Source organism: Trichosurus vulpecula, chromosome 2 (genome assembly GCF_011100635.1).
Source record: "Trichosurus vulpecula isolate mTriVul1 chromosome 2, mTriVul1.pri, whole genome shotgun sequence".
NCBI lineage: Eukaryota > Metazoa > Chordata > Mammalia > Diprotodontia > Phalangeridae > Trichosurus > Trichosurus vulpecula.
In genome coordinates this window covers 42,273,878-42,299,100 of record NC_050574.1, presented here as the reverse complement: position 1 = coordinate 42,299,100, position 25,223 = coordinate 42,273,878, and the positions used below count along the sequence as shown (strand labels likewise).

The window sequence follows — 25,223 nt, the reverse complement described above, 5'->3', positions numbered from 1 at the left end:
TGAGGACCCAGCTTAGGTGTTAAAGGACAAGATGAACAGGAGAGAATTCAAGAAAAGACATGGAATGTTTGGGGAAATGAGCTAATATATAATTTGTTGTTGACTGTTGTGGGGCAGGTTCTGGGGTTTCGGCTCTGAGGGGGTCCTCTGGACTGGCCTTTGTCTGAGGAGGCTCCCTGGAGCAGTCCAGACTTGGGGTGGGCTCCTGTTGTCAGAAAGAAGAAAGACTCTTCCTGCCTAGGCTAGGGAAGATGAGCAGAATGAGGGTGGGCTCTTGGGCAAACCAAGTGGCCATCCACAGCCCCAACAGGGCTGGGAGGAGAGCGCCGCAGAACGAGCAAGTGGCTGCATTGTGCTGGCACTTGTAGCCCAGCACAGCCTGATGGATGGAGTTGCAGTTTGGCTTCCCCCTAAGCTGGTAATCCAAACCCAGGACGTGGTTCTCAGGCAGCTGGCACAGGTTCTCAGAGCCACACCCTTGAATGGTGACATTCGGACCCCCTGAGGAAAGGATGAATCCAGGGAAGCTCTGGAGCCTCTGGTTACCACTATTCCCAGAGATCAGAAAAGGGCCCCTCCCCCCACAGAGGCAGCTTCAGAACTCAGACCCCAGAACACCAGAGCCCAGTGGGCGGGACCCTAGAGATCATTGAGTCTGGTCCCTTCATTTTAAAAATAGGAGGACTGGGACTCAGAGAGGGCGGGTTACTTGCCCAAAGGTCACAGAGAATGAGCACCTCCCATTCCTACACTGTCCCAGGCTCTCTTGGCCAGGGCTTCCCTTTACCCCTTCACCTCTCAGCCTTTTTCCCCCTTCCTTCCATCACTATTACCTCCAGGCTGAAACATGGTCATGTTAACACAGGTAGTATCCTCTTGAAAGCAGCGTACATATAAGTTTTCGTCACAGGAGGCATCATACGGGGAGCAGATGGGACACAGGACATCACTAGGTCTACTCCTGGGCAGGGTCTCTGGAGAATCCAGGGAAGAGGATGTGAGAGGGCCATCCAAGGCCCATAGGGCTGGTCTCTGCCCTCAAAGCCCCTTACACTCCCCACACCCACTTTTGCGCTCATGGGCATTTGGGTCTAGTGAGTGGCCCAAGACAGTGAGGCGGCTGTCTGCTGAGCCTGACCCTGACCCTGACCCAGCACTCCCCCTAACCCATCCCCTGTCTGGTGATGTACCTGGCCTAGGGGGTTCACTGCAGTTACCACTGCAACAGGTGACTCTGACCCAAGCCCTCAGCTGGTATCCATAAGATAGGCTGTAGAACTGAGGCTGGCAATCCTTTGGTGCCACACAGGAGCCATTTCTTCTGAAGACAGACTGGTCATTCCCTTGATCTTGGTGGGAGAACAGGGGAAGAGGACAGAGCTCAGGCCTCCCCAGGAGAAAGAAGGAGCCACCCTACAGATGCTGCTACCTCACCCTCAGCAGCCTCCTCTGCCTCCTCCCAGCCCTTGTGGTCCGTGGTCTCGGCGGTTCGTTCTAGGGAAGTGTCCCCTGGGACAGGAAGCAGGTGCAGGTACCCCTTCTGTGCATAGACAGTCCTTGGCCTAAAAGGGACCCTGAGCCCCTTGGGCACTTGGGTGTCCGGTTCCTTCTCTCACTGTGTTTCCCCTCTGCTATCTTTCCGGTCTGTGTGTCTCTGGAACTCTAGGATCACAAGACTTAGAGCAGGGAAGGACTTTCGAAGGCCTCTAATACAAACTCTCTGTTTTCCAGATGAAGAAACTGATGCCCAAAGAGGGAAAAGTCACTTGCTCATGGTCACCAAGCAAATGTATAGGAGAGAGCTCAGATTGGAACTCAGTTCCCTGGGGACCTGGAATCAGGGGGACTCCCCGGGGGAATCCTTCCCCATCCCTGCTCACACATTCTACAAAGGGGAGGGCTGCAAACAGGCCCAGAGCCTTACCCAAGGTCACACAGAATTTGAATTCAAGACTTGTGACTCTGCGTTCCTTGCTGTTTTCCCCATAGCACTCTGTCTCGGTCTCCTCTTCCCCATCTGCCTTTCTCCTCTTCTCCCCATTTCTGCCCCTCTTTCTCTCTCCCTCCCTGTCTCTCTGTCTCTCTCCTGCTTATTTAATGGTTCTATATCTTTCTGTCTCTCCCCACTGTTCTGCTTCTATCTCTGGTTCTGATTGTGTCTCTAGTTCTTTGTCACTGTTCCAATGGGTATCTCCCTGTCTCTCCTTTTCCTCCCTTTCTACGTCTGTCTCTGCCTCTGTCTCTGTCTCTTTAGGTCTTTGAAGGTGGATGGGACTCTGTAGGACACGGAGGAGATCAGAAGACAAGAAACAGACCACCTCTGGCTTTAGCAGGGGGGAGACGTCATCAGCAGTGGGGAGCAGGAAGATGAACCTGAAATTGATTCTTAATTCTCCATATCCCAAGGACTGGTTTCTGCTGGTAAGTAGCAGCCCCAACTTACCTCTATTCCCGTGGGATGGCCCAGCCCAGGATTCTCCCCAGGATGGGGAAGTATACTTGTGTGTCCCCCCCAGAGAGCTCAGAGGGGTGCCTTTGGCCACTCACCTAGGACCTGCATGGTGCTAAGGCAGGTATCCTTCCCAGCAGAGCAGAGGAAGGCTTCACAGGGGCCAAAGTAGGGGCAGGAATAACAGCTGGTGCTCTCAGACTTGTATGTGGTCTCAGGGACAGTAGCGGGTTCTGCAGAGAGAGAAGCAGGGCTTAAGAGGGGGTCAGAAAGGGGACTCTACCTAAGAGCTTCCACTTGGGGTCAAGATCAGAGTCAGGGTCAGTGGCTGGCACCACACAAAGGAACACTCCAAAAGTCAAATAAAGACTCCATGCCTGCCCTTGGGAGGTTCAGTCCCCTCCCCTCAAAGCTAGCTATACCTGAGCAGTTTACTTGGCAACAGGAGGTCTCATTATTTGAAAATTTAGCATTTCCTTCAATTATTTAAAAAGACGATTGTGAGAAGAGGTCCCTAGGCTCCCACAGACTGCCCAAGGAGTCCATGACAAAAAAGGGGAAAGCATCTCAGATCTAGTCCAACCCACCCCATTTTGCAGAGAAGGGAGTGGCTGGCCCAGAAGCATGCACCAATGGGAGAATGGTACTTTAAGCTGGATGGGGTCACCTTCCAGGGTCACCAAAATCACCACACTCAATTTACAGAGGAGCCTTATAAGGCCAAGAGACTTTTAAGCCATGGACCCAAAGTCAGAGTAGCCAAGCTAGCACTAGAACCCAGTTGTCTTGGTTCAAACTCAATGCTATCATTCTGGGTCAAGGCAGAAGGTAGAATGGGGGTGGGAAGGGCCAGTGGGATATAGAATGTGTGTTAGGCAGAGGATGCAGGGGTTGGAGCTTGGAAGGAAAGAATGCCCAGGGTATAACCATGGGAGGAAAGACAGGGGCTTAGAGCGATCATGAGAGGGAGAATCTGGGTGTTGTAGGAGGGGAGCAAGAGAACCCACCCCCTCATTATATGGAGGAAATTGAAGCCCAGAGAGTTTGCTCAAACCCACAGACTTGTCACAGAATTCTTCAATTGTAGGACAGAGCTGGAAAGACTCCTTAGAGATCATTGTGGCCAACTTCCCTGAAGAAACTGAGACCCAGGGAGGAGCTTGGAGGTGCCCAAAATCACATCTCAAGTCCAGGGCGGAGCTGGGACATGGACCCAAAGCTCCCAGGGATGAGGAAGGGAGGACCCACAAAACATAAGGGAAGCCAAACACCTCACCACTATAGGAACCCATCAACTCACCACCAGAGGCAACTAGTGTAACCAGGAACCCAAGAAGTAAGACGAGCATTGTGGCCAAGGACAGGAGGATCCAGGAGGAAAGTCAGGATGGAGGGCGTTGTGTCCTTTTATCCAGGCACCTGGGCTGGGCAAGATAGAAGAGCAAATAACCAATGAAGATAAGGATGGCCGCCAATGAAGATAAGGATGGCTGCCACTGAGACCAACTAACCCCTTAGATTCCAAGAGGACTCAGAAATGGCCCTTCTCCATGCACCCCAACCCGAGGACCCAGCTCAAGACAGGGTCTGAGAAAGCCCACATTTGGATGGCAGCTCCGACACTGATTCCCTGGATAACCTTGGGCACATCCATTCTTTTCTCTCTATGCCTCAGTTTCCATGAGATCATAGATTCAGAGCAGAAAGGGATCTTAGAGGCATTGGAATCTAATGCTCTCATTTTACATGTGAGGTTAGGTGATAAACCTAGAGTCTCATACCTAAGGCAGCATTTGAACTCAAATCTTTCTGCATCTAAGCCCTGTGTTCTGTCCACTAGTTTCTGAGCCACCCAGTTTCCTTCTTCGTAGAAGAAAGGGTGTAATTAATTACAAAGATTTTGTTTTTCTTTTTTTTTCCAGTGGGGCTAGAGGGGGAGGGTGAAAAAAGCATGTGATAATGGAAAAAAATAAAATTTAGCAACTAAAAATAAAATATAATAAAGCAGGTCAGACTAGGTGGTCTCTAAAAACTTTTCTAGCACTGAATCCTATGATTCTACAAAAGGTAGATGTGCCACATTGGGTGTACATTTGTCTTCTCTGGACCTTAGTTCATCCTTAAAGAGCTTGGTCTGGATCAGGGGTGAGGAACCTACGGTCTCAAAGCTACATGTGGCCCTCTAGGTCCTCAAGTGCGGCCCTTTGACTGAATCCAGACTTCACACAACAGGTACCCTCAATAAAAGGATTTGTTCTGTAAAACTTGGATTCAGTCAAAAGGTTGCACCCAAGGACCTAGAAGGCCACATATGGCCTCACTGCAGATTCACGACCCTGGTAGACTGATCAGCAGTTCTTAACTGGAGATAAGTGGACTTGTTTCTTTAGTATTTTGGTAACTGTGTCTCAGCATAATTGGCCTTCTTTGTAATTCTATGCATTTTACTTTGTGCATTTAAAAACCTTCTGAGAAGGGTCTATAGGCTTCACCCAACTGCCACTAGGGTCCATGACTTTTAAAAAAGTGACAAATTCCTGATCAAAATGGTCTTGAAGCTAAGCATTTCCCTGTATGACATTCTGTGTTCTGTGTGACAGTACACAGTAATGAAAAGCAGGCCGGCCATGAGCATTTACTAAGTGTTCACTGTGTACCAGGTGGTGGGCAGAGAAATACAAGCAAGGAAGGATCTCGATAATTAGTCAAATAGCCAACAAGCTCGGATTCAGAATTTGGTTGGGGTGTTTAGGCTGGTGCAAGAAAGCCTTGTTCCCCCTGCTCAGGGACCAGGAGCAAACACCCAACCTATTCTCATCTTTGGTCTCAGCTAAAAGTCCCTGGGAAATTGGAGGGTTGAGCAAGGTCATCTCTGGGGCCATCTCAGCTCCTGTGTTTTGTGTTTTTCGATTAGTCAGCCCTTTGGGGTAGATACCACAGGTAGTGAGGGGAATGCTTTCCCTAGAAGGCTACTGAAAACAGGTTTTGTGTGAGAATAGGGAGGGAGGAGGCCCTGAGCAAGGTTCAGATGAGAAAAGGAAGTGAGGAGGGGGGTGGTGGGTCATGCTCCCATCATCATGGATTGGGCATTTGCCTTAGAAACAGAGTTGAAGGGAGGAGGGACCTGGGGTGGGAAGCTACTGTTCCCTCAGCTGGAGGCCGACTTTGTTTCAGCACTGGGCAAAGAGAGTGAAGAATGGGGCCACTCTCCCAGCTCAGCCAAATCCTCCCTGTATGACCTGGGTTCAGGCCCCTGCTCTTCTCTGGACCCCCATTTGCCTTTCTGTGAAATGAGGGAGTTGAGGTGGGTATCCGAGCACTGGGGGAAACCCTGGGCCAGGTTCCCGTGTGACCAAGGCCCCAGTACTTCCTGCAGGGTGTGCCTGGCCAGAGCAAACACCCCAGGGGTGACACTGGAGAATGGAGGCCAGCAGGAGAGGAGGTGGTCATCTCCTCCACTTGCAGGACTGCTAACGTCCTGGGCTAGCCTAACCCAATCGTGGACCTGCCAGGGTGTATTAGGGCCCAGGAAGAGACTGAGGAGATTTGGCCCATATCTAGCTCTAGCTCTGTGGCTGATTGTTTCACTGTGTGATCTCAAGAAGATTCCCTTCTCTGAACCTCAGTGTTCCCTGGTGGAGGGATGATGAAAATCTGGGCCAATCTGCCCTTGCTTTGCCCTTCTAGTCTTTGTTTCCAGGCCCTCTGGCACTAAACTCCAGTTACAAAGATCTCTTCCCTTGAGTCCTGGGTTCCCAGAGACTTTGTTCTTTGAGATTCTGGATCTCTCCATGATCTCAAAGACCCCAAGATGGCCTGGGGCATAGACCCCTGTCCTAGAGCCCACTCACTTGGTCCTTCAGCTCTGGTACCATGTGAGACAGGCATACTGGAGCCAGAACCCTAGAGACTGTCCAGCCCAACACCCATCCGCCCACTTGACACTTAACAGAAGCCCAGTGAGGAGCTTGTGCAAGGTCCCATAGGGAGTCTGGAACAGAGCCTATCCTGGACACCCGAAGTTCTTAATGCTGTAGGCCAGGCCCACCCCCACCCCTCACAAAGAATCGTTTCAGGTTGACAGGAGATGGTGAAGCTCTGTGAAGGGATCTAGTACAGAAGAATGGAGTTATGGGGGGAGTTCAATAGGAGGAATATAGGAGGTATAGGTGTCACCCCCTCCCCAGTGTGAAGGGGGTGCTTTCAGCACCAATCCTCAAGAAAGCTCTCAGGGAAAAGGGCTCAGAGTAGCTGGGACCTCAACACCAGTCAACAAGCATAAGCACCTACTATGTGCCAGACACTGGGAAAAGGAGCTGAGACTATAAAGACAAGACCAAACTGGACTCTGCCCTCAAGAAGCTTACATTCTACTTGGGGGCAGGGAGGGGAGAACACTTAACTCGAATTATCAGGAAAGGCTTTACAGAGGAAGTGATACCCAAGATGAATAGGAAGGTCAGAATCCTGATTGGCAAAGATGAGAAGGAAGAGCATCCTAGGAAGTACAGACAGTTTGTACCTGGAGCAGATACACTTAGGAGCTCAAAAAACACGTCCACTTTGTCTGGAATGTCAAGGGCCTAAAGAGGAGTAAATGGGACCAAAAATGGGTTACATGCAGATTGCCGGGAGCCTTACGGTCAGGAAGGGAAGTCCAAATTTTTTCCTGGTGGTCCCAGGGAGCCCCGAAGAGTTTTGAAAAAGAGAATGGTAACACTGTCAAATCTGTATCTTGGTAAGATTATTTCTGTAGCCGAGTGAGGAAGGCTGGAATAAAGGAAACAATTAATTAGGAGTTGGATTACAATAGTACTGACAGAGAGGTAATTACATTGCTGGCAAGAGAATGAAGATAAGGGGCCAAATGTGAGAAGTGTGATTGAAAGAGATAGCAATCGATAGACTTTACAGCTGATTGGACATGGTAAGGAGGAGGAGACCTACAACTGAAGGTGGAAGACAGAAGGGAAAGTGAACTGACTCTAGAGACAGAGGACTTGGATTCAAATCCTGTCTCTGATGTTTTCCTGTGTGACCTTGGATAAGTCATTTGACATCCTCAAACCTCAGTTTCCTTCATCGATGAAATGAGGAGGCTTGGACATGGCCTCTGAGGTCCCTTCAGGCTCTATCTCTAGGATCCCTATAAGTAAATCCAAATTAATTTGGGGTGGGGAAAGTGATCCCACGTGGAGGGGGGCAATTAGGAAGGGCTTCCTGAAGAAGGAGATATATGATTCAAAAGAAGCCAAGGTGAGGTGAGCAGGGAAGGAATCCCAGGAATAGCTTCCTCCCATGCAAAATGCACAGAGACAGAGAAGGAGCATCACATGAGGGTTATGGCCAGGTATGTGCCTCTGTTTCTTGGCTTTTTTCTGTGTGTCAGTCACAGTCTGGCTCTGTCTTCTGTGTCCCTGTGTCCTGAGTGGAAGAGGAGCTGTGGGGAGTGGGCCATAAGAGAGGAGAGATTTGGAGGTTGAGGACAGGGTCTGGGTGACATATGCCTGGCCTGGAATAGCCAAACCTGAGGTCACTTCCTGGGGGGAAACTCAGAGAGCCAGAGACCTGACTCACCCCCTAGTACCACACCCTACCTGATAGCCATCCACATAGGAATGGAATCACAGCTCCAGGATGTAGCTCCTTACATCTGTTCCTCTTTCTCTCAAAGTCGCTTTCTCGGTGTAAGTTTCTCTTTTCCTTAAGGACTGTCCCATTAGGTGCAAAGATCCTTAGGGCTAGGAATCTGAGTCCTGTAAGTGGTTGGGGTGGAGCTGGCCCAGCCCAGTGTGAGTCAGTCAGTCACCATCCAGTATCGGCAGCCTGGGGCCTTCATACAGACTGAGGAGGCACTCAAAGCTATTGCTGACTGTGTGTGTGAGACTGTGGGTCCCGGGCTCATCATAGTCTTCAGGATGGAGAAATAGAGGCTGAGAAACATAGATGCAGGGACAGGTAGAGAGACCTGGGGACAGACAGAAACATGGCGAGGAAGAAAGGGGAAACAGATTGAGAGATTGTGGGGGGAGATATGGAAAGAAAAAACAGATTGCAGAGACACTGGGAGATACATAGATACAGGGAAGTGAGGAAGGGGAGAATAAACACCTATTATGTGCCAATCTGCGCAAATACTTACAAATATTATCTCACTTAATCCTTGGTCACCTATCTTCAACGGTTAAAGTAGGTGCATTTATTATTTCCATTTTACTGTTGATAAAACTGAGGCAAACAGAGGTTAATTGACTTGCCCAGGGTCACACAGCTCAGAAGTGTCTGAGGCTACATTTGAACTCAGGTCTTCCTGATTCCAGGTCAAGTACTCTATCCACTGCACTACCTGACTGCCTCAGGAAGACAGGGAGAAACAGTAAGAAACGGTAAGTTAGAGAGAAACTGAGAGGCATGGAGTGGAAGACAGAGATGAGAGAGAGATACAGGAAGCCAGACTTTGAAACGGAGACAGTGAGAGAGAGGTGTGGAGCTTAAGATGGAGGCAGACTGAGACATAAGGAAAAACAAGACAGGTGAAAAGAGGCTGAGATATGGTGAAAGAAATACAGGGAAAGACAGGCACTGATGGAGACAGAGACGGAGAAAGACCACGGGAAGAGAAAAAGACAGGCTAAAAGATGGGGAAAACATCCAGGGAGACAGAGAGCCACTGCGTGATAGGGAGAGGGAGACACAGAGACAGGGAGAGAGAGTCTGAGATGAATGGAAAGAGAAAGACTGAAAGAGAAAGGAAGCTCTAGGGACCGGCGCCGAGCGCTAAGGGATGAGCAATGAGGGGCGGGGAGGGGGAGTTCCTGGAGCCTCAGGGAGGAGGTGGCCCCAACCTCCCTCAAAGGCTGGAAGCAAGTCATCCCTGGCTCAGTCCGGCCGCAGAGAGACAGAAGAGCCTACAGCTTACTGGACATGAGGGCGCTGACCTTGAGTCTCTTGTTGCTGGCTGCTGCCCAGGTTCAAGGTAGGGGACCCAGAGGCGCCTGCGAAGGGGATTCTGCGGTTTGGGAGAAAGAGGAAAAGGCAGGGAGGAGGGGAAAAAAGCCTTCTTCCCATTCTTCCGACAGAGAAGAAGAGAGACACAGACTAAGAGATGTAAGAAAGAAAAAGAGGGGAACGGGGCTGAGAAAGGGAAAGAGAGGCAAGCAGAGACAGACACTTGGGGACAAGCGCTCCCTCATTCAAGGTCTCACAGGATCCTAGATCTGGGGTTTAAGAGCCGGCAGAGGCCAACTAGTCCAACCCTCTTATTTTACATATGAGGAAACTGAGGCCCAGGGAGGGGAATGACTTATCCGGGGCGTCACAGGGAATTAGTAGCCGAGCAAGGCGGTGGATGTGTCTTTCAGGCTCGGATAGATTCTGACAGGCTCGGAGAGCATATAGCTATAGGCAGAGGTGGAGAATGGGAATAGGAAGAGGCCAAAACGGACCGACCTGATGGGGAAGAGACAGTGCCCGTCCGGGAGGGGTCCGAGAGGGGTCCGGGAGGGCTGGAGACGGGAGGGGTCCGGCAGGCGTTCGAGAGGCTGCGGAGCGACAGAAAGCTTGTTCTTTCACTTCAGAGCTTGGAAAGCCTCTGCCACCACTTCTCCCAGCTCACTTTGAATTCAGACGAGGTTGGGAAACCTTAGCAAAGAGGAACTTAGTCAAGCTGGGGAGGGGGGAACGGTACGGGAAGGAAGCACCCCCCCGGGGGGAAGGAGAATGAGTAACTGGAGGGAAACGCGGCTAGAGGAGTGAGTAAAGTACTAGGCGGGGGCCCACAGTGCTGGGGGGGGCGGCCAGGGAGAAAACTGTGGATCGAGGGGTGGGGGTCGGGAAGCGGGTTGGGGGGAACGAGGAGCTGGGATAGGGCGGGGTGGGCCTGGGAGAGGCTAGAGTTCGGGTGAGGGGCGGAGGCGGAATTCGAGGCTTAGCGAGTGCCCAGAACCAGCCAGGGAGCCGCGGGACCCCCGAGTGCCTCCCTCAGCGACCTCGCCCCCTTGTCTCCCCAGTTTCCTCGGGCTTGCGCTGTTACCATTGCGAAAGCCACGGGAACTGCATTGTCGAAACGTGTCCCCCAGGGCAGGAGCTGTGTCGAACCACCGTATACCACAACCGCTGGAGAGGTGAGAACCGCGACTTCCCTCGAGGGGGATGGGGAGGGCGGGCACTTGTGAAGCAGAGAAAGGTGTTAGGGGATCGTCTAATCCAATCCCTCCATTTGACACACTGGGAAATTGAGAAACCCTCCCAGGGCCCTTAGCATATCTTTGGGGCTCCGAGGACCTGCCCAAGGTTACGCAACCACTTAGAGACAGGGGCAGCACGCCAAAGGCCTTGAATGCAGAATCCAGTCGCCCTGCAAAACTCAGTAAAGATGAAAATGGAGTCCTCAGCATGGACCAGCCCGTGGGCTTCATTTTGGGACAAGAGGGGACCACTATAAGGAAAGGGAAGGTGGACTTTTGTTAACTCTTGGAGCTAAGAGACAGACTGGAGTCTCCTTGAGGGCAGGGAAGAGGCCTTTTCTCTACTGCGTCTCCTCCAGAGCTGCCCAGGGCCTTTAAAAGAAAGAAAACCAGAGTCGTAGGTTGTGGACTCTGGAAGGCCTTCCACTTCTCACCTTACAGATGGGAAATCTGAGACCCAAAGAAGGGTTTTTACCAGATGTCGCATAAGCCACGGGAGGAGTTAGGATCAGAACCCAAGTCTTGGCACACCAGTTTTCTGACTTGTCTCAGAAATTGGGGTGGTTCCTTGCCAACATTGCCCCCTCCACGCCTGTGCCTTGAGCCTGCCCCTCTTCTCTGCCACCTAGTTCCATTATTGATCTCCCTATCTCCGATCACTTTCTCCCCCTCTCCTGGATTCCTCCCTTTGGTCTGTAAACACCAGCTTACAGAATCATGACAGGTTTGAGCTAGAAGACCATTAAGTCTCTGAAATTCAGAGAAAGGAGTTGAGCAGCCGCTGACTTTCCAGCTGTGAATTCCCTACAAGACTCCCAAAGCACTTTACGAATATCTCATCTGATTCTCTCAACAATCTTGGGAGGCAGGTGCTATTTTATCCCCATTTTTCAGATGAGGAAAATGAGGTGCAGAGAGGTTAAGTGACTTGCCCAAGAGTACACAGCTGGAAAATCTCTTGCATGGGTCTTCCTGACTCCATGCCCAGCACTCTTATCCATTGTGCCACCTAGTGGACTCAGCACAAAATAGCATGTACACAGATAAAGGAAAAACCTAACCTAAGTCTGAAGTAATTTCAGGGGTTCAGGCAGAACACTAACAATGGAGAGGAGAAGGGGAGGCTTCCTGTAGGAGGCAAGGTTAGAGGCTCCCAAGGGATTCTGAGAGGCAGAGACGAGGAGAGAGACTATCCCCAGGCCCAGAGGATGGCCAGTTTAGAAGGCGCCCATGATTTCCATCTCCTCTAACTATGCAGCAATCTTCCCTGGCAGGCTAGCAGGCTGCATCTATTTCTTCCTTCTGTCCTTATGGTTTCTATATGACTGCGTCATGACTTCTGTTTTCTGCCCCAGCCTCTTAATCTGCATTCTGAAGCTCTCCATCTTGCTTCCCCTTCCACCTCTCTACTGGTCCTTGGATTTCCTCATGTAAAAAAAAAAAAGTCTTAATATACAGTGCTACCTCCTTTTCTTATCTATTTGGCTCTTTTTCAAAAAGTTGTAGCCTTCCAGAGCCATACTGAGTCCTTCTTTCCAATCTACCAAGCCTCAGCATCACTCCTGGAGTTGCCTTACAGAATTTCAAGAATTGGAAGGCCCCCACCCCTGAAAAAAAAAATCCCTGATAAAACATCTAGACCATCTCATACTCCTTCCACCATAATCTTCTGGACTCTGGGTCTTCCTCTGCTTCTCCCCTTCTCCCTCTATTCCTGATGATATCCTGGAATGTTTCTCTCTTCCTCTTCTCTTTCTCCTCTCCAGATTCCTTCCCCATTGAGTTTGCCAGCTTGAGGTTTCTCTAACCTTTCTAGAATAGAGCCTTGGGCTTGGAATCGGGAAGACCTGAGATCATATCTAGCCTGTGACACTTCCTAACTGTGTGGCTCTGGGCAAGTCACTTAACCTCTATCTACCTAATAGTAATAATAACCTTGGTACCTTCCTGTCTTTCCTGTCTTCCTACACCTTATTCCCCAACCACATACTCTACAATCCAGTGACACTGGCTTTCATGCTGTTCCTCAAACAAGTCATTCCTTCTCCAGACTTTCCATTGGCTGTCCTCCATGCCTGGAAACACTCTGCTTCCTTGCCTCTACTTCCTGGCTTCCTCAGCTCAAATCCTGCCTTCTACAGGAGACCTTTCTTGATTTCTTATCCTCCCAACCCATCCCTTTCCTCTGAGGTTACCTTCCATTTACACTCTAAATATCTTGTATGTATATATTTGTATGTGGTCTTCTCCCATTAGACTGTGAGCTACTCAATGTAGAGACTGAGTTTTAGTTTATTTTTTGCCTTCCCTTCCATCTTCAGCACTTGGGACAGTGCCTTGCATACCCTGGGTGCTTAATAAATGCTTGTTGACTGATTGACTGAACTGTTGCCCCCAGAGGCAGCCCATTCTGCCAAGGAATGCCTAACAGTTAGGAGCTTTTTCACTCCTGGCCCTGGCCTTTGTGGCCAGGCTGAACAAACCTAGTCCCCCTTCCACCTGACAAGCCTTCAAATACTTGACCAAGCCTTCTCATCTCCAGGCGAAACATTCCCAGGTCCATCAATTCTCCCAGGTCCATCTGATCCTCCTATATCAGGGACTCAATGGTCTTTCACCCTCCTGGTCACCCTCCACTGGAAGCTTTCCAGTGTCCTTGAATTGTCATGCTCAGAGCTGGACGTGATACCCAAAATGTGGTCTCAATTAGGGGTGGGACCATCACCTCCCTCTTTCCGGAAGCCAGGCCTCTCCAAGCCAGCATCTCTTTGGTTTTTGTGGCTGCCACATCATACTAATGACTCATCTTGCCCTGGCAGTCCAGTAAACCCCCCAGATGTTTGGCACACAAAAGCCTGTCTGACCAAGCTCTCTCCATCTTAAACTTAGCTGATTTTTTTTGTCTCCATGTATAACCCTTTATATGTGTCTTTGCTAAATGCTGTAGAATTAGCTTTGGCCCAGTGTCCACGGACGCACAGATTTAGGGATCTCAGAGGTCACCCTCCTTATTTTAAAGGTGAAGAAACTGAGGCCCAGACTGAGAAATGACTTGGCCAAGATTTCCCCATTAATAGGCAGAAGAGCCAGAATCCAAACCCACTTTTGATCTACTACCAGATCTACTACTTATCCCACCATATCACACAGAGTATCAAGGTCATTTGTGATCCTGACTGTCATTGAGGCAACTAGGATTGGGCAATGAATGGAGCACCGGGTCTGGAGTCTAGAGTTCAAATCCTGCCTCAGATCCTGCCTAGTTGTGTGACCTTGGACAAGTCACTTAACCTCTCTGCCTACTTCATTTTCTTCATCTGTAAAATGGGCGTATTAATAGGCCTTACCTCCCAGAGTTGTTGTGAGGAAGAAATGAGATAATATTGGTAAAGTGCTATCTAGATGCTAGCGATTATGATGTGTTATGTTGCATTGTCTTGTTAGCATGAACATGCCATATATACTTTTATTCAAGTGGAGTCAAGAGGTGACAGGAGTTAGGATTTGTTACACTGGATCCCTCCCTTGGAGCATGCGCCTTGATGGAAGGACATAGTAAACAAATCAGAGGTTTCCCCTCAATGCCAATACTAGCCATCAGTAACAATATTAAACAGCACAGGGCCAAGAGCCAATCCCAGAACGTTCCACCAGAGGCAACCTGCTGAATGGACACCAAACCATTAACGACAAATCAATGGATCTGGCCCATTTTAATTGGTTCCGTATCTTTCTGATAGACCAGCCGCCTCTAAGGAGAATTACAGACCTTTCTCTCCTCATTGCCTCACTTCCCAGTTCCCAACAGATAGAGGATGCCTCCTGCATCTCCACCTCTGCTGGGTTTCCCAGAGCCCCACCTCATTCTAACCCTTGGACCCACTATCCTCTTGATAGGTGACCATTAGCCTTGCCACAGCTCCCCAGGCTCCTCTGGACCTTGCCATCCGCCCTTCTCCTTCTCTGACTAAGTAGAACCTCACTTTGCCATCTGCCTTGAACCAAACATGAAATATAAGCCTCGTGCGTAATTTGTCTCTCCCCATTGGGGGTGAGGATCTTGAGAATAGGAACCGGCTCGTTTTTCATCCTAGAGCTTAATACAGTCCATTTAGTAAACGTTTTTCCATTTCCAGAGTTACTGTGTCAAGTATTTTGCTAAAAATCTAGGTAAGTTATACTTAATGCATTCCTTTGCTCTCCCAGCTTCGTAACCCAGTCAAAAAAGACAATCAAGTCAGCCTCAAGTGACTTCCCAGTCTCATGGAAACCACCCCCGTGATCGCCACTTTTTCTAATTTTTCCCTAGCCCCATTTTTCATTGTTTGTTCTAGAATCTGAGTCAAGGCAATGGGCCTAGAGTTTGCAGATTCCAGTCTTTCAGAATCTTGGGATGACTTTTGCCCTTCTCCAAGCCTAGGACACCTCACTATTCTCCACCATCTTTTAAAGATCCCTGACAGTGAGGGGCTGGGCCATTCTACCCACCATCCTGTTCGGTCCTTGAGGCTATGGCTCATCTCAGTCAGGGAGTTTGTCTTCCTCAAGGGTAGCTAGTTTCTCTCTTCCTTTCTCCTTATTTTTCTTGGGTACAAACTTTTATTTTCAGTCTGTCCTTTGTAGTCTAGAAGGAGTCAAAGAAAACAGGCAAAATCCAAACTGAGCAGGTCTATTTGCATTCTGTTATATGACCCCATCCATCTTGGACAGTGGCCCTCCTATTCATCCTTAAGTATCTATACTTCCCTGCTACATACTTTCCCCCCATTTTATCTCAATGAACAAAAATTTATTTTCTCTTCTTACTCTCCCCTGAAATTAAAAAAAAAAAAGAAAATCCTTATAACAAATATCAGTAGTCTAGCAAAATAAATTCCTACTTTGTCCATGCCCCCAAAATGTATGTTTCTTTTTTGCATCTTGAACCCATCCCCTCTCTGTTAGGAGGTGGGTATCATCTTCATCATCAGCCCTCTGGAGTCACGGATTCTCATTGTATTGATCGGAGTTCTGAAGTCTTTCTAAGTTCTTTCATTCTTACCACGTATTGATCAGTTGTTCTCCTGGTTCTTCTCCCTTCCCTCTGCATAAGTTCATAGAAATCTTACCAGGATTCTTAGCACCCATATCCACACACACACACACCCCTTCCTTACCTGCATCATCTCATTCTGAATGTTAGCAACCCTGGCAAGAGTCTCAGAAGGGACGCACCAACTACCATTCTTCTCTCCTTCTTCCCATCTTTTGTCTCCTGACTTTTCCTAGGGATGAACATCCCCATTCCTAGAAACCCAAGAATCCACTTTTCCCCTGCAGAGTCCATCTCTGCTCTGTAGAAGAAAAGCTTCCCACCCATTACATGACTACAAGTGTCCATTTGTCCTTCCCTTTCTCTTGTCATGTCTCCCCACCATCCTGGCATGAGTCAGGATCCCCCTTCGCCTCTTCAAATCCTTCTCCTTCTTTGTTCTGACCTTGTCTTGTTTTCCTTCAGGAATCCTTTTTTCTCCCTGGTCACCTGCCTTTAATGGGCAGTTAGCAAGCTCCAGTCAAGCCTGAGGTGAAGGTCGGAGGTGATGCCCCACAATGGCCTGATTTAGGGCTTGGGACAAGTGAGCTAAGACCCATTTGATAGCCTTCTATCTCCAGGCCCCAGTTCCCACCTCTAACACACATACACACACATACACATACATACACACACACACACACACACACACACACACACACACTGGCGTGCACTCACACACGCTTCTTTCCTCCCCGATGAATGACTTTGGTGGATTATTTCAACAAATATTTATTAAGCAATTCCACTTGCCCATGCTCAGGACTGGGAGAGATATGGATTCTAGATAGAACGCCACCCCAGCCCAGAGGTCACTCACAGTCCAAGAGGGGGAGAAGACATTTATTTATTCATTCAGTCCACAACCATTTATTAAACCCTGCTGTGACCTAAGACTTGCGCTCAGCTCTGAGGAAGGCACTGAAGTTAGCGACATACGCCCCTGCCCTTGTGTCTAGTAGGAAGATAAGTCATTCATCCATCTGGTGGTACAGTGGATGGAGGTCGGGACCTGGAATCAGCAAGACTAGAGTTCAGATCTGGCCTCGGACACTTCCTACCTGGGTGACCCTGACCGAAACTCTCCGTGCCTCAGTTTCCTCATCTATGAAATGCGAATAAGAATGACACCGACCTCCCAGAGTTGTCATGAGGATTAAATGAGATATTAGTAAAGTGCCTTGCCCACCTTAAAGCGCCACATAAGTGCTAGCTGTTATTATTATCCTACAGCTATTTATTAAATAGCTACTGTGTGCAGAGCACTATACTTGCCACAGGCCCTGCCCTCATGAAGCTTCCAGTCACAGAAGGAAGCTAAGCATGGAAAACCTTGTGGCTAAAGCACCAGTGTCCCCTGGGTTGGGTTCCAGGGAGACTGAGGAGGCCAGCCAGGGCTTAAGCATCGCCTACCCGTATTGTACCCTGCACCCCAGGAGGCCAGGAGCTGGAGGTGGTGCTGAGGGGCTGTGCTGTGACCGGGAAAGACAACAGCTCCATGTCCTACCGAACAAGCCAGGAGATAATCATGCTGAAGGAGATCGTGTGTGACTTTGACCTCTGCAACCAACCAGACCCCCGTGAGTGGGACCCTGGCCAGCCGACCCTGAGCCATACAGGAGGGAGGGGTCAGCACAGGAGAGCGTCAGAGCTAGAAGGGAACCTAGAGACCATCAGAACTGGGAGGGACCATAGAATGTGGAATGGTAGGACTGTGGGAGGGACCTTAGAACGTAGAACATAAGTGGTCAGAGCGGAGAAGGACCTTAGAACCTAGAAAGCCTGTGCTGGGAAGGACCTGAGAAGGAAAAAATGTAGATTGTCAATGCTGAAAAAAACCTTAGAAAATGAAATGGCAGAACTGGGAGGGACCTTAGAACCTTAGATCTTAGAAGAGATCTTAGAGTGGAGAAGTCAGTCAGGGAAGGCATAAAACATACAAAATCAGAGCTGGGAAAGTTCCCTTGCTGCACTTGGGGGGTGGGGAGAAGGTTGAGGTGTTCAAGGAGGCCTGTTGAGAATGATTTCCTGGGAGAGGGGTTGTTGAATAATGAGGAATTCAAAAGAAGGCCCAGGTCAGACTCCACAGGAGAAGGGAGGAGCTCAGGTGACGACCCTTGGGACAGAGCCCAGAGAGATCAAGAAGGGGGAGGGAGGGTGGGGAGATGGGTAGGCAGAAGGGGCAGGTGTGGGTGTGTCTCCTAGGTCCTGGGCCACCCACTGTAAAGGGGGGGGTGAGTTGCGGCTCGGGTGCACTTTCCACATACCTGTCTCTGTCTTTGTTGTTCAGTCTCCACTCCCTCTACTCCTCTCTCTCTCTCTCTCTCTCTCTCTGTCTCTCCCTGTCTCTCTTTCTGTCTGTCTCTCTGTGTGTCTCTGTCTCTCTGTGTCTCTCTGCCTCAGTTTCTCTCTGTCTCTGTGTGTATCTCTATCTCTGTCTCTGTCTGAGTGGGTGTGTGCCTCTCTGTCTGTCTCTGTCTCTCTGTCTCTCTCTGTGTCTCTGTCTGTCTCTCTCTGTCTCTGTGTATCTGTCTCTCTCATCTGTCTCTGTCTCTCTCTGTCTCTCAGTCTGTCTGTCTCTGTCTCTCTCTCTCTGTCTCTCCCTCTGTCTCTCTCTCTCTCTGTCTCTCTCTCCCTCTCCCTCTCCCTCTCTCTCTTTCTCTCTCTCTCCTCTACCTGGGGCCAGTAGAGTTACCCTTTTCCTCTCCCTCCAATTCAGGTCCCTCACCTACTTTCCCTGGGGCTCGTACCCTAGAGTGTGATTCCTGTGCATCCTCTGACCAGAGCTGTGAACGAGGTCGGACTCTGACCATTCGCTGCCCAGAACCCACAGACCAGTGCTTGGAGCGGATCTCCCAAAGCAGCCTTGAAGGTGAATGCAGCCCCTGTGAACCCCTCCTCAGTGAGCCCTCCCTCATTACCCTCTCCACCACTCTCCCTACCTGAGTGCCCCCCATCACTGCTCCTCCCGAGCATCCCCCATCAGTGCCCTTCCTGAGCATTTCTCCTGCCCATCACTGATCCTCCCACCCTGTGTGGCCTCCACAGCAGGCCCCCTGGACGAGCGATACGTGCGCGGCTGTGGGAGTTTTCCTGAGTGCCCAGGCCCTGTTGGCTTCCATAACAACGACACTTTTCTCTTCTTGAGATGCTGTAACTCTAGCCAGTGTATCAGAGGCCCAAGTGAGAGAAGGGAGAAAGGAGGAGGGAGAGGGGAGGGTGGGGGGGAGGGGGAGGGAGGAAGGTCAGGCTGGCCTGGGCCATGGCCAGGTATGAATAGCGTCTGTGGGAAGGGATGGGCCCTGGGCCACTTAGCTTCCGGAGGACCCGAGGACCCACACACTCTCCTTCCTCTCTCACTCATTGCCCACCAGTAACGAAACTCTCCGACCACCCCGTGAACGGCCTTCGATGCCAGAGCTGTGAGGGGAACGGCACCCATGGCTGCTCCCCGGAGGAGACGGCCATCATTGCCTGTCAGGGCCCTATGAATAGATGCTTTGAAGCCACCGGCACCCACAGTAAGGACCCTGGGGGTGGGGAAGGGGACATGAAGGACACAGGGTTAAAGGGAAGAGCAGACCTTTAGAGATCCTCCAGTACAGACCTTTCACTTGTGATGGGGAAACTGAGTCAGGAATTCTTATGGGAAGGAGGAGTAACTTCTTATGGGAAAAGGTGAAGGCTACAGTTCCTATGAGCTGAGATTTCCTGATCTGGAAGGAAGAGTTAGAGCCCACCTAGTTCATCATATAGGGCTCTGGGCTTGTCCTCAGGAAGACCCGGGTTCAGATCCTGCCTCTGAGGTGTCCTAGCTGTGTGACCCTGTGCCTCCATGCCTCCCCCTATAAAGTGAGGACCTGGACCAGATGCTCCTAAGGGGCCGGGGTCCTGTGACCTTCTAAGGAAGGCTCAGGAACCAACAGAATCCTAGAACTTCAGACTGAGAAAGGACAGCCACTGCCACCCGGCCCAGCAGATACCCTGTATCATGTGAAGAGAGGACTTCCTGGAAAGGGATGGGTGATGGGGGCTAGAGAGAATCCCCCCAACACACACACACACACACACACACACACACACACACACACAGCCACAGCCACACTCAGGTACACTCCCATATCCATCCTCACACACACTCATACATACACCCACTCACACTCACACATCCACTCACATACACAGCCACACTCAGGTACAATACATATCTATGCTCTCACACACACCTGCTCTCATGCGCACACACACTCTCACACATACATACTCACACAGCCACACTCTCACTCCATATCTATACTCACACACACACTCACTCTCATACACACACACACACTCTCACACACACATACACACACAGCCACATTCACACTCTATATCTATACTCACACACACACCCACTCTCATACTCACACACACTCTCACACATACACACTCACACAGCCACACTCACACTCTATATCTATACTCACACACAAACCCACTCATACACGCACACACTCTCACACCCATACACACTCGCTCCCACTATTTCTGTCCCAAGGCACAGGGTGCCCAAGCTGGGGCAGGCTCCCATGGAAGGCCATACCCAGGGAGCTAAGGGCCCCCTGGGAGCCTAGGGCAGAGTCTGGCTCAAGCACTGAACCCCTCTTTTCCCCTCCACCTCCCTCTGCTCCACCACAGAACACTGGGGTGCCGGCTACACCATCCGAGGCTGCGCGGCCCCTGCCTGGTGCGAGGCCTCCCATCTGACTGCCACCTTCTTCGACCTGGCCGAGCCCCAGATCTTCTGCTGTTTTGCCAGTAAATGCAATAGCGCAGCCCGAGATGCTACGCCCCGAAGGAGTGGGGCAGGACCCAGGCTTCTCCCTGCCTCTCTTACCCTCAGCCTGCTTCCCATGCTGTTGACTATGAACTTGATCCCTGTCAAGGGGGCTTGACCCACCCCATCCTGCTCCCCACCCCCACCCACCACTCATAATTTAGGGTTTTGTATGTGAAAAAAGGTTTTGTGTGAATTGTAGAGTCTCAACCCCTCACCTCCCTCCAGCCCTAGCCATGTAGGAGACCCAGGCCTTCAAAGGCAGAGGCCAAGCATTGGTTGACTGATTGACCGATGAACTGACTGGACAGTGATGGCAGGACTGGACAAAGGCTTGGGGGGAGGAGTTCAGAGGCCAGAATGCCCCCACACGTCTCTTTGGCACTGCCCCCAGGAAGGGGATCTAGGCCCTGGTGAGGCCGTGGGAGGGAATCTAGACAGCAGGGGCCTGGAAGAAAGGAACAAGAATGCTAGAACTGGGTCAGCTGGGTGGCCCTGGATGGGCTTGCCCACAGCTTAGGATTGGCTATACCCCTTCCATGGGATGACCCTCCAAAATGGAGCATGATGTCTGGAAGAGGGAGGACTACATTTCCCATGATGCCACTGCATGTGAGACCTATACAGCCAATGATGCTGAAGGGAGAGCTACACTTCCCGTGATGCTTTGGGTGATGAGTCCCACTGCACCTTCCATGATGCAGTGGCAAAGGACTAGGACTACACCTCCCATGATGCTCTGGGGGAGGACGACCCCCTAGCCAAGAACCACAAAATTTCAGTTTTATAAGGGAGCTTTCTGAAACTCCGTAGTCTCCAACAGTTGGTCATTCAGCCTTTGTTTGAGTGTCCCCATTTAGACCAAACCTCCTACCTTTCAAGGCAGGCAACATGCATTTATTAAGCACTTACTGTGTGCCAGGTGCTGGTCTAAATGCTGGGGGGTACAAATGCAAGCAGAAAGAATGAGAGTCCCTCCCCTCAACAAGCTTACATGGGGGGGAAGACAACACTTAAAAGTAGCCGTCGAGGGGGAGGAAGGTGCCCAGTGCAGAGCATGGCAGCTAAGTTCTCTGGGAGGGGAGGCGTTGATGCCACCCAGGTTGGGACAGCTCTCATCCTGGGTGTGTTCTTGCTGACACTGAACCAGCTCATTCTTCCTTCTTGGCCATGGTGTCCCTTCAGATGGTCGAAGATGGTTCTTGGGCCTTTGCCATTCTGGAACGCGACCTTCCTTAAATTTGGTACCAAAAGTGGCATGACCTGGACAACACAGAGTAACTCACCCCCCTCTTCCTGGACGCTGTGCCCTCTCAATGCAGCCCAAGGAGGAATTACTTGTCAGCAGCCATTGAACTTGCAGGCCTCTGAAACTCTGCAAATGTTTTTTGTTTGTTTGTTTGTTTGTTTGTTTTGGACAAATTCTAACCAAGCCTCTCACATCTTGTACTTGTGAAGTTTTTTTTTTTTCATTTTTTTATTCGTTTCTGCATTTCACTGCCTGAATGTCAGGCCTTTTTAAAATATATGTATATTTATTTAATATTTTATTTTCCCCTATCACATGTAAGAACAATTTTTAACATTTGTTTTTTAAAAACTTTTGAATTCCAAATTCTTTCCCTCCCCATTGATATAGGTTATATATGTGCTGTCATGCAAAACATATTTCAATATAGGTCATGTTGTGAAATTAAACACAAACGAAAAAATTGCCTTAGATCATTGTATTGCTGAGAATAGCCAAGTCATTCACAGTTGATCATTGTTAGCAATATTGCTGTTACTGTGTACAGTGTTCTCCTGGTTCTGCTCATAGCACTTTGCACCAGTTTGTGTAAATCTTCCCAGGTTTTTCTGAAAGCATCCTGCTCATCATTTCTTATAGCACAGTAGTATTAGATCACAATCATATACCACAACTTGTTCAGCCATTCCCCAATTGATGCGCATCCCTTCCATTTCCAAATTTTCACCACCGCTATTAATATTTGTGTACATATAGGTCCTTTTCTTTTTTTGCTTTTTATCTCTTTGGACTATAGACTAAGTAACAGTATTACTAGGTCAAAGGGTATGCGTGGTTTTATAGCCATTTGGGTATAATTCCAAACTGCTCTCCAGAATGGTTGAATTAATTTACAACTCCAACAACAAAGCATTAGTGTCTCAATGTTCCCATCTCTCCTCCAACATTTATCATTTTCCTTTTCTGTCATATTAGCCAATCTAATAAGTGTGGGGTGGTACCTTCAAAATTATTTTAATTTGCATTTCTCTAACCAAAAGTGATTTAGAGCAATTTCTCGTGTGACTCTTGATAGCCTTCAATAGTTCATCTAAAAACTGCCAGTTCATATCCTTTAACCATTTATCAATCAGGGAAAGGCTTATATTTTTATAAATTTGACTCACTTCTCTAAATATTTGAGAAGTGAGGCCTTTATCAAAGAAATTTGCTGTAAAATTTTTTCAGTTATGTTAACTGTATTTCTTACCATCTTATTTCCCCCGTTTTTCCCATTCTCTCTCTCTTCACCTTGTCCACCTTCAAAAGTATTTTGCTTTTAATTACCACCTCCCCCAATTATCCCTACCATCTATTACCCCTCCTTCTCTTATCCTCTTCCCCTCCTACCTTCCTGTAGGATAATAGAGATTTCTGTACCCAATTGAGTGTGTATGTTATTGTCTTTTTTTCTTTATTTTTTATTCAATATATTTAGTTTTCAGCATTGATTTTCACAAGAGTTTGAATTACAAATTTTCTCCCCATTTCTATCCTCCCCCCCACTCCAAGATGGCATATATTCTGGTTGCCCTGTTCCCCAGTCAGCCCTCCCTTCTGTCACCCCACTCCCCTCCCATCCCCTTTTCCCTTCCTTTCTTGTAGGGCTAGATAAATTTCTACACCCCATTGCCTGTGTATCTTATTTTCTAGTGGCATGCAAAAACTTTTTTTGTTTTTGTTTTTGAACATCTATTTTTAAAACTTTGAGCTCCAAATTCTCTCACCTCTTCACTTCCCACCCACCCTCACTAAGAAGTCAAGCAATTCAACATGGACCACATGCGTATCATTATGTATAACCCTTCCACAATACTCAAGTTGTGAAAGACTAGCTATATTTTGCTTCTTCCTAACCTATCCCCCTTTATTGAATTTTCTCCCTTGACCCTGTCCCTTTTCGAAAGTGTTTGGTTTTGATTACCTCCACCCCCATCTGCCCTCCCTTCTATCATTCCCCCCTTTTTTTATCTTCTTCCTCCTTCTTTCCTGTGGGGTAAGATACCCAATTGAGTATGTGTGGTATTCTCTCTTCAGGTCAAATCTGATGAGAGCAAGATTCACTCATTCTCCCTCACCTGCCTTCTCTTCTCTTCCTACAGAACTGATTTTTCTTGCCACTATTATGCAAGATAATTTATCCCATTCTATCTCTCCCTTTCTCCCTCTCTCAATATATTCCTCTCTCATCCCTTAATTTGATTTTATTTCTTTTAGATATCTTTCCTTCATCTTCAACTCACCCTGTACCCTCTCTCTCTCTCTCTCTCTCTCTCTCTATATATATATATATATATATGTGTGTGTGTGTGTGTGTGTGTATGTATACACATACATATATACATACATACACACTCACATATACATACATAAACATATATATTTATATACATATACATATACATATACATATATATATATATATATATATATATACATATATACACATTCATATTCCCTTCAGCTACCCTAATACTGAGGTCTCATGAATCATACACATCATCTTTCCATGTAGGAATGTAAACAAAACAGTTCAACTTTGGTAAGTCCCTTGCAATTTCTTTTTCTTGTTCTTTTTCTTGATTACCTTTTCACGCTTCTCTTGATTCTTGTGTTTGAAAGTCAAATTTTCTATTCAGCTCTGGTCTTTTCACTGAGAAAGCTTGAAAGTCCTCTATTTTATTGAGAATCCATATTTTGCCTTGGAACATGATACTCAGTTTTGCTGGGTAGAGGATTCTTGGTTTTAATCCTAGCTCCATTGACCTCTGGAATATCGTATTCCAAGCCCTTCGATCCCTTAATGTAGAAGCTGCTAGATCTTGTATTATTCTGATTATGTTTCCACAATACTCAAATTGCTTCATTCTGGCTGCTTGCAGTATTTTCTCCTTGACCCCGGAGTTCTGGAATTTGGCAACAATATTCCTAGGAGATTTCTTTTGGGGATCTATTTGAGGAGGCGATTGGTGGATTCTTTCAATTTCTATTTTGCCCTGTGACTCTAGAATATCAGGGCAGTTCTCCTTGATAATTTCTTGAAAGATGATATCTAGGCTCTTTTTTTGATCATGGCTTTCAGTAGTCCAATAATGCTTAAATTATCTCTCCTGGATCTATTTTCCAGGTCAGTGATTTTCCCATAGTTATTTCACATTGTCTTCCATTTTTTCATTCCTTTGGTTCTGTTTTATAATATCTTGATTTCTCATCAAGTCACTAGCTTCCATTTGCTCCAATCTAATTTTTAAGGTAGTATTTTCTTCAGTGGTCTTTTGGACCTCCTTTTCCATTTGGCTAATTCTGCCTTCAAGGCATTCTTCTCATTGGCTTTTTGGAGCTCTTTTGCCATGAGTTAGTCTATTTTTTTAAGGTGTTGTTTTCTTCAGTATATTTTTCAGTATTTTTTG

The 25,223-nt window shown here is 48.4% G+C and overlaps 2 protein-coding genes across 2 annotated transcripts; one reads left to right on the top strand and one right to left on the bottom strand.

The window, feature by feature from the left end:
* Positions 1 to 30: 30 nt before the first annotated feature.
* Positions 31 to 9,375, bottom strand: LOC118836375. The gene is made up of 6 exons (XM_036743687.1): positions 9,369 to 9,375; positions 2,548 to 2,682; positions 1,435 to 1,509; positions 1,191 to 1,349; positions 834 to 974; positions 31 to 501 (listed from the first exon to the last, which is right to left on the bottom strand). The coding sequence occupies exons 1-6, from the start codon at positions 9,373 to 9,375 to the stop codon at positions 212 to 214; spliced, it is 807 nt and encodes a 268-aa protein (XP_036599582.1). The 3' UTR covers positions 31 to 211.
* PLAUR (plasminogen activator, urokinase receptor) lies at positions 9,374 to 20,689 on the top strand. The gene is given in 8 exon segments (XM_036743686.1): positions 9,374 to 9,425; positions 10,459 to 10,572; positions 17,143 to 17,286; positions 18,426 to 18,578; positions 18,755 to 18,889; positions 19,081 to 19,227; positions 20,387 to 20,633; positions 20,635 to 20,689. Coding segments are annotated over 8 exon segments (1,047 nt in total).
* The last annotated feature ends 4,534 nt before the right edge of the window (positions 20,690 to 25,223 follow it).